The sequence below is a fragment of the Thyridium curvatum genome (genome assembly GCF_004353045.1).
Source record: "Thyridium curvatum strain D216 chromosome Unknown NODE_86_length_176648_cov_78.404728, whole genome shotgun sequence".
NCBI classification, from domain to species: Eukaryota; Fungi; Ascomycota; class Sordariomycetes; order Thyridiales; family Thyridiaceae; genus Thyridium; species Thyridium curvatum.
The window spans coordinates 97,882-106,983 of NW_022156841.1; the positions used below are offsets into that span (position 1 = coordinate 97,882).

At 58.5% G+C, this 9,102-nt stretch overlaps 3 protein-coding genes across 3 annotated transcripts; 1 reads left to right on the forward strand and 2 right to left on the reverse strand.

The window, feature by feature from the left end:
* Positions 1-462: 462 nt before the first annotated feature.
* On the reverse strand, positions 463-2,626 carry E0L32_010550 (uncharacterized protein; the record flags this gene model as incomplete). The annotated part of the gene is made up of 2 exons (XM_031133180.1): positions 463-1,646; positions 2,221-2,626. 2 exons carry the CDS (start codon positions 2,624-2,626, stop codon positions 463-465), a joined length of 1,590 nt encoding a protein of 529 aa, XP_030989469.1.
* A 1,140-nt stretch (positions 2,627-3,766) lies between these two features.
* On the forward strand, positions 3,767-5,188 carry E0L32_010551 (uncharacterized protein; the record flags this gene model as incomplete). The annotated part of the gene is made up of 1 exon (XM_031133181.1): positions 3,767-5,188. One exon carries the CDS (start codon positions 3,767-3,769, stop codon positions 5,186-5,188), a length of 1,422 nt encoding a protein of 473 aa, XP_030989470.1.
* A 1,159-nt stretch (positions 5,189-6,347) lies between these two features.
* E0L32_010552 (uncharacterized protein) lies at positions 6,348-8,413 on the reverse strand (the record flags this gene model as incomplete). Its single annotated transcript, XM_031133182.1, has 2 exons — positions 6,348-6,731; positions 6,803-8,413. The coding sequence occupies 2 exons, from the start codon at positions 8,411-8,413 to the stop codon at positions 6,348-6,350; spliced, it is 1,995 nt and encodes a 664-aa protein (XP_030989471.1).
* Positions 8,414-9,102: the final 689 nt, after the last annotated feature.

The window sequence follows — 9,102 nt, forward strand, 5'->3', positions numbered from 1 at the left end:
TACCACGAAGAGAGAGAGAGAGTGTGTGTGTGTGTGTCCTTGTGGCTTTGAGGTAGGAGGTGAAATGCTCTGTGCAAAGCTCGGGGGTTTTTGGGCTGATGGATGGATGATCATTGATTGGGAAGGGTACTTCCGAGAAGAAGAAGAAGACAAGGGGAGCCAACAGTGAAAAGGGAACATGCGTATGGTGGCGGTAGAGAGGCCAGATTGTATCAATATACCCTGTAGGTCGGACGGATCGTCGATGCCTGCCGCCTCCTCTCTCTTCTAACCAGGAATGAGCCCACCTGGAGCCTAGGTGTTGATACACAGGTAATAATACACAAGATAGAACGGTCCCTATACTACAAAAAAGCCACAGACGAGCCAGAGAATTCTCCAATGCGCGGCCCCGGGCGCTCATCGCCAAATCTTTTCCCTGAAAAGAGTCGTACAGACACGCACACACACACACACTTACTTTCACTGCACACCTTCCTCCGTAATAGCTTCCTCCATCTCCGCCTCCCGCCGCGACTCCTCCTCGGCGGCGGCGAGCAGCTCCCGCGCGGCGCCGTCGCCCAGGCGCCACGGCGCGCCGAGCCCGAGCCGCTGCGCCAGCTCGGCCGCCCACGCGTCCGCCGCGCCCGAGAGGTCGGCCGGGTCGCCCTCCCACGGCGATGGCGGCGGCGCTGCATCCTGGCGGTGGTGGTGGTGGTGGCGGATGAGGTCGAGCTCCTCCCGGACGCAGGTCACGCCCTTGCCCTCGAGGCCGCAGGCGACGAAGCGCGCCCAGGGGTTGGCCGCCTCATCTTGGCCTTCGGGGCTATGGTGGTCGGTGGTGGTGCTTTCCGCTCTGCCGCCGCTGCCGCGGGTGGTGGGCGTGCAGAGGTTGACGGCCACGCCGAGGCCCGTGACGTGCCGGCGGAGGTGCACGCCCATGGCGGCGATCTTGCGCAGCTCGCCGCCCTCTGCCTCCTCCTCCTCCTCGGCAGCAGCAGCAGCGCCGCCAGCACTCCCGCCCGGTGTCGGTGTCGGCGGCGAGCGCACCCACACGCCCGGGTCCTCGGTGGTGAAGGGGGCGAGGCCGAAGCGCGACCGCAGGATGGTGGCGGTGGTGTCCTGAAGCAGAGCGGCGTAGGAGCGCACCGTGTGCGGCTGCTGCTGCTGCGGCGGCCTCGCCAGGTCGCGCGAGCGGAGGTCGAGGACGGGCCAGAGGACGAGCTGGCCCGGGCCGTGGTAGGTCGTGAGCCCGCCCCGCGGGGAGGGCAGGACGGCGGGCGTGAAGGGGCTGGGCAGGGGGGCCACGTGCAAGGGCGCGGAGAGGCGGGCTAGGGTCCTGGGCGGGAGGAGTGTGGAGGACTGGCGGCGGCCGAGGGTGTATGTCGGCTGCGGGGTGAAGGTGAGGAGGGTTGGGGGAGGTGGTGGCGGCTGCGGGCTGGTGGTGTCTGATGAGGAGGCGGCCTTGGCGGCGAGGAGGGAGCGGCGGAGGCGGTCTTGGATGTAGGCTGCTGCGCGGTAAGACGGAAATATGCCGCGGGCGGGGTCCGAGGGCAGGTGGATGTGCCGCAGCCGCATCTTGCCGTGTGGTGAGATGCGCTGCATGTGCACGCACGCACTCTGCTGATGATGGGAGATGGCCTGGGTACGGGGTGGTGATGGACAGTCTGTCTTTTTGTGTGGTTATTGTGACGCTATGCCATTCTTTTGGTGATGGGTCGAGCTTGAATAGGAGGCATGCACCATGCACTTTGGTCTGAACGGTTGTTCACAGTGTTTGAGGTCGGTGGCTTGTTGCAGTGCAGATTAGTCATGGGGTTGGTGTTGATGCGAGGTCTGGTAAGATTTGAGGTTGGCGGGAGATCGACGTTGGTGCTGCGAAGACAGACCCACACGAGCTTCACTGAGCCTGGACCCTGATCTCCTTCACTCAAAGAATCAGATGGCCACCACTCAAAAGTTGGACACACATATTATTGTTTTTTAAGATCACAAGAGGTAATTTAAATGTATTTTCTTTTCTTATGTCTTTATCATGTGTTTCTATTTTGTATCTTTGAGAACGAAGAACGCGTCTTGGTGTCCAGTCCAGAGCAGTCTCGGGTTCAACATGTGTACAATCTTGAAGCTTCAATAATCAATGGGCCGTCCCGTGGGTGAGCATGTAAGTGTGAATAACACCAAGATAGTCTCAACATTTGAGGATCTCGCAGCAAGTGCGATTTCTACAGTGGACTCTACAGTACCAACACGACGCATCCCACATCAGGTTGTTTGTGCCGCAGTTGCAGCAGTTCCAAGATCCGTTGGCCATGTCCATGTCAGCGAGATCATTCTTGTACAGCAGCTTCTGCTCCTGCTTGAGGCTGAAAGCAACTTGCTCTTCTGTCTCATCTGACCGGCGTCTGAGAGTCTTGGAAATGGCTAGCTTCTGTGCCACTTCAGCATCGTCGAGCACTGACTTGTCTGCCGCCCGGTTGTTGTCCTTGCTTTGCAAGAGAACGGTGATACCTGAGAGGTGTGGAGTCAAGGGGAGGGACGGTTGGCGTGTGAACTCGATCCGGTCCGAAATGGTTGCGTATTGGATCTTTCTGGCTCTCGTGCGAGGACATTCAGAATGATATGGACATGCAGAGTGACTGGACATTGTGGATGGAGTTGGTGCTGATCCTCTCGATGCATTCGTCGAGATGTCGATTGACGATGTGTGAGACATTGTACGGGAGGTGATCCGAGACAAACCTGTCACGGTGCTTGGACTGCTGGGTTTGTATGGAATGTCATCTTTTATAGACATGCAGGAGATACGTTCGGGGAGGTGTCCTGTGGCTTTTATATTTTACTGGAAGGCCCAAAAGGCTACAGTTTGACTCTTTTGTTCTCGCCTGTACCATGGTTGATGGAACAATGCTGTTGTTTTAAGAAAGGAAACAAGGTTGGTCCTCGGCTGTCACAAAGAGTTGACTGTCTGAACAACTGAGATTGTTTTGGGAAGCCTTCTTTTCTTTGTCCGCACCTGACTGACCAACAGTGGCACAGTCCCGGGCCCTCATCGTACCTATATGTCCAGGCTCCGTGTTAGTCACAAGGTATCGAGTAGAGGAGGGAGGTAAGACTGTTGTTGTTGACTGGTCGCATTCACGGTTGACTTGCGTTGATTCAATTTGTTCTCCACGTGGAAAATGAACAGGACTGACTTGACTGACCCATAAAATCAATCAATTTAGTCAACATATGTCCATCAATTCCCATGCAAAGCTCTTTAGCTGCCATTGATAAGATAACGAATTTCAATGTGGATCCTCCGGCGGCGAGTGCGATTCTGATTCTCGATTTGCCATCCAGCCAGCCAGGCTGATGAAGCACAAAAACTCATTCGCCATCCCATCGTCCTGCTCACTCTCGCACAGCATCAAATTCATGCCATTTTCCTGTCACTCGCCTCGTGATTTCCTTTTACACTAGGGGTTCTATGGCAGCAGCTTTGCATGAGCTCGGAAACTTGCAAATCTAGTCACTCTGCTCATTCTCATTCTCATCGCTACCTGATCTTATCCTGACCCCCGCTTCACCCAAGACAGACCACTGTCCAGGCAGAAACATCTCAACACGTCTGTTTCTCCCACCATATATATGTGTGCGACTCCTTTTTCACTGACATAGCGCGAACACAGGCAAACCTAGCTGTCGGTCTCATTTCAAAAACCCAAGCACCACAACCATAGGCCGCCGTCGCCGACCTCGTCACCACGGCAAGGACCACTCATCCAAGCCGCGGCACTGCAGGATGGGTCAAGAGCAGTCTGGTCTCGTCGGCGCCGACACCCCGCCACAGACACTCTCCGAGAGGAGCCTCGAGGGCGTCGCCGAGCTCATCAACAAGGGCCACGCCAAGCGCATCGTCGTCATGACCGGCGCCGGTCTCTCCACCGCCGCCGGCATCCCCGACTTCCGCTCGCCCAAGACGGGCCTGTACAGCAACCTCGCCAAGCTGGGCCTGCCGTACCCAGAGGCCGTCTTCTCGCTCGACTACTTCCGCCAGAAGCCCGAGCCCTTCTACATCCTGGCCAACGAGCTGTACCCGGGCAACTTTGCGCCGACGATATCGCACGTCTTCATCGCGCTGCTGGCCCACAAGGGCCTGCTGCGCATGCTCTTCACCCAGAACATCGACTGCCTCGAGCGCGAGGCCGGCGTGCCCGACGAGCTCATCGTCGAGGCCCACGGCTCCTTCGCCACCCAGCGGTGCATCGAGTGCGGCACCGCCTTCCCCGCCGACGAGATGCGCCGGCACGTCGAGGCCAAGACGCCGCCGCGCTGCGCCGACGCGCAGTGCCGCGGCCTCGTCAAGCCCGACATCGTCTTCTTTGGCGAGCAGCTGCCGCGCCGCTTCTTCGAGGCCAGCGACGTGCCCCGCAACGACGCCGACCTGGTGCTCGTCATGGGCACGTCGCTCAGCGTGCAGCCCTTTGCCTTCCTGCCCCAGAACACGCCGCACCACCTGCCCCGCGTGCTCTTCAACCTCGAGCAGGTCGGCGGCATCGGCTCCCGGCCCGACGACGTCCTCGTCCTCAAGGACTGCGACGCCGGCGTCCGCGAGCTCGCCGACGCGCTGGGCTGGCGCGACGAGCTGGAGCGCCGGTGGAGGGCCACGGTCGGCGAGGAGCAGGCCGAGAGGCAGCTGGGCACCGCGCGGGCGAGGGAGAGAGCGGCCGAGGAGAAGGAGGAGGAGGTATCTAAGCTGGCGGACGAGGTCGAGGAGGCCCTGCACCTGACGGACGGGGAGGCTAACGCGGACGATAGGGAGAAGAAGGCAGCACTGACGACGCTGCAGAGCAAGGAGGAGGAGCAGGAGCAGGAGGAGCGGGAAACGCAGGAGGCGGAGGAGGAGGAGGAAAGAAGGGCGACAACAGCAACAGCAGCAGCACCAGCCCCTTCAAGCCGGCCAGCCCCTACAGGCGCATCCGGCTCGGGGACGTCCTCCTCCCCGCCGAGGGCGCCGACGGACCAACCCCCGGTGACGTGGATTCTTGGCTTGGCAAATGGAGAGATGCCTGGGCCCACTACCAGAGAGAGCAAGCCCGACGCTCCGGCGACGGCGGCACCGGCGGTGGGGACGGCGGGGACGGCGGGGACGGCGGGGACGGCGGGGACGTCTTTGGCAACGACAAGTGATGGCGGCAAGGGTGAGCAGGACTCGGAGCTCTAGAGGCGGGGATGGTTGTCATCACCATTGGGTGAAAAAGGCGAGAGAGAGCCGACGGTGTGTATATGTGTGCGAGGTGTGCGCGGAGTCTGGAGTTCTTGTCAAAGAAGGGGGGCGGGGGCATCATCATCTGGAAATGGAGTCTCACAGCGCGAGACAGGGTCCAGGTATATTCTGCACCGAGAGAGGTTCGCTTCTTACATGCCATGTCGAGGCGGGAGAGAGAGAGAGAGAGCAGAGCCTTATGAGAGAGCAGGCAGCTGGGGGGAAGAGTCTTGTCAATACTACATGTTTGTGTACATAGGACTGGGTGCAGCGAGTTATGCCTGGCACCGAATTGTATTTAGACCCATCAGCAAAGATGGTGGCTGTGGTGCTGCAGCGACAGAGCAAGCACATGACAGTTTTTCACAGCGATTCAAATAATCAAATCTCTCTCAACGTCCAGGAACGGCCTCGGACATCTCTCCATTTGAAATTGTGTTTCTAGGGAATCTCATCCTGCACCCACCCAATCCCTGAACCTTTCTTTTCCACGTGTATGCTTTCACCGACCCGTCCCGTCGACGGGTCCCGTCTCTTTACGCCTTTCTTGTCTTTGGGTACAAGTACAACAGCAAATCAAGATGTTTCCACTCCATGCATTGTTTCTCCCTCTCTGTGCATTGTTGTCTCTAACAAAAGTATAAACAAAAAGGGTTCAAAATCAATGATTCGCAACTAAAATCAGAAAAAGAAAAAAAAGGGAAGAAAGAAAGAGAAAGAAAAGAAAAAAAAAGCGATCCTCTAGGCTTAATCCCGAAATGCGTATACAGGGAACGCCTGCTCCTGGCCCACCGCCCGAATCGCTCCGTGCTGTGCGGTACCAAAAAACAAAAGAGACACAAGAGCATTCAACGACAAAGCGAATGCAAGTAGATAAACAAAGGACCGCCCTCCAGGAAAAAAAAAAAAAAAACTAAGAGGCAAAGATGCGTGTATGATAGCGGGAGAAGAGGCGGTGGGTTTTGTATGCAAACGAAGGACAAGTGTAGCGCTTGAAAGGGGCGGAAAGAACCAGCCCTCCGCCTACGCCGTTGGTCCGTCTAACAGGAATCGTGTCTCGTCGTCACTGGCGCGGCTTCCCTCTCTCTCTCTTTTCGAACTCGAGGTTGAGTGGACGTCACGCCATGGGGCTGGAGACAGGGCTCACAGAGTCCAGAGGGGCGGCGTGGAGCGCAGGCTTCTCGCTCTTATCCGAGACCAGGCCCTTCTGCTTCTTCTCAAGGATGTCCGTCACCCAGGACGCGACCTCGGCGTCCCCGGCACCGGGCTGCAGGTTCAGCTTGGCAGCGGCGTCCGCAAGCGCATCTTCGCCGTCCTCGGCCTCGTCATCCTCCGTGATGGTCTCGGGCTTGGTCAGCGGCTTCAGCCAGGGGTGCGCGAGCAGCATGGGGTACGTCGGCCGCTTCGCGGGTATCTTGTTCAGGCTGGAGCGGACAAAGTCCTGGGCGGTGGGCGAGTATCCTTCTTCAGGGAGGTCTGGAGGGTCACCCTCGACGATTGCCTGTGTACCACGGTTAGTAAAAGGAAAGGCCATCACGTTACACCATCCAGTGTGATGAGCAGAAAACTTACGCTCAGTTGGCTAAAGATGGTCGAGGAGATCTCTGGCGGGTAAGGGTAACGGCCCATTGCGCATTCGATGATTGTGAGCCCCAGACTCCAGATGTCCGACTGTACACCATACGTGCCCTCCGAGTTGGCCCCGGCCTGCGAGCTGCCGCCTCCCGATATTCTCTCGGGAGCCATATAGCTCTGGCAGCCAATGTTGGTCTTGGCGATGGACGCAACCAGGTTCCCGCTCACTCCGAAGTCGCAAATCTTGACCTGGCCTTGCGTGTTGACCAGGATGTTGGTCGGCTTGACGTCTCGGTGGATGATGTTATGCTTCTCCTTGAGCTCCTTCAGCCCCATTACGGTAGAGTAGGTGATCTTCCGCAGCACGTTCTCAGGGATGCCACCCGCATAGAGTTTGTCGATAGAGCCTCCGTCCATGTACTCGATACACATGTACACTGCGCCTTCCTGGAAGAACGCTCCGTAGAAATCGATGATGTAAGGCGAAACACACTCGTGCAGAATGACCAGCTCCTTGAGGATGGTGGTGAACTTGGACTCCTCCAACTCCAAGCGGAGCTCCTTCATCGCCATGACCCTCCCTGATGTACCACCTTGTGCCGGTAACGAGTTGAGGCTCGACAACGAGTTCTCCAGGGATGAGTCGTCCTTGTCCGTCCCGGAGCTCTGTCGGGAAGGGGCTTTGAAGCCACTCAGGCCCTGCCCAAAACGGGGCTTGACCGGCCGCGCATGGCGAACCTTGTACACCGTCCCGTAGTTGCCCTTGCCCAGCTCGTCCAAGACCTGAATCTCGTCCAGGGAGATGGAGAAGGTCTGCCCGCTTGCAAAGTTGACACCTGTCCTGGTGATCGTTGCGGCGCCCTCAAAGGTGATCCAGCCCTTCTCGGCGTCGATGTAGTTTTTGAAGTCGTGAAGTTTCGAGTCCCTGCTCGTGCCGTTCAGCGAAGGCCGCTGTGGCCCGCCGCCCCCGCCCAGGTCCGACAGTCTTGGTGTGCCTGCACCTGAACTACCGGGACCGCCGGGCAAGCCACCCAGCTTCATCTGCCTCCGCTCACTAAGCCCCGGTTTCCGCCCGCCGACGCTGGGCACGACAGGAGCCGACTTTGGAAATCCGGGTGGCAACGGCCTGCCCATGCCGAGGTTGGGCGGTAACCTGAGATTACCGGGAACACCGCCCGGGAGCTGGCCCATGGGCGACCCGGCTCCGATAGGCGAATGCGAGTCTGACAAGGACCCGCCGTTGGGGCCAGGGACGCCGGGGCGCGGGGCCATGCCCATCCGCTGCTGCTGTAATGCCCGCGCCTTGGCCATGAGATCCATTGGCAGGCTGCCTGCCGAGGGCGGCGGCCGCCTCGCGTTTGTCAGCGTCCCCGTGACGCTGGAGCTCGGGCTCATGTGGCTGCTGCCCTGCGGGTCGGACACTGTGCGGAGGGAGGGGACTCGTTTCGGCGCATCTTTCGAGAGCAGGGGAGGGGCGTGGTCCGAGCTGGAGCTGGGGGGATCGAAGGGAGTGCTGGCCTCTGAGGAGTTGTCGACAGAACCAGGAGAGGCCGGATTGCTGTCGATGAGCTCGTCGGGCGTCGCGGGGACCGAGTCTGAGTCGTCCATCGTGTCGTGGTTGGGTGCCCGGACAAGAGGGCTCGGGGTCTGCTGTGGCAGCAGACGAAAAAAGTTTTCTCCCGTTCTATCGGTGCACCAGCATGAGATTCAAAATCTGCGAGGGACTGAGGATATGTAGTGCCGTCGTGGTCAAGGTTGAATTGAGGTTCGGGCAAGACTACAACCCCGCGATCCGACCCGAGACGGGGGGGTGTGCGCGAAGACGAAATCGACCGTGGACCTAGACCGGCCTAGAAGATAGCGGCGGCAATTCTCGATGGTGGCAGTGCTTCCCGGGAGGCGAAATCGAGAAAAAAAAAAACAATTGAGTAGAAAAATCCTTTGGCTTAGTGGTGGGTTGCAGATTCTCGTAACAGACGTGCGAGTTGTGTTTTCAGTCACAGAGAGAGAAAGTTGTTCACTGACTCGGAAGGCGAGGGTAGCTTTATCGAAGAGGACGAGGATGACCCTGGCCGGGGATTGAGAACAAGAGAGGGCAAGATCCTCGAATACGGAGACTGAGGTCGTAATGCAGTGCGTGCGTCAGAGCAAAAGCCAGACTTGTCCGTTCTGGGTAGAGAGGAGTGGTGATCTGGAGAGAATGGAGAGAAATTGCATGCATGCAGTCCTGGGTGAGAGGGTTAAGAGTGGCTTGAGTGTTTGAGTGGACAGGCAGTGTGGTGGTCAATGGTGGGATT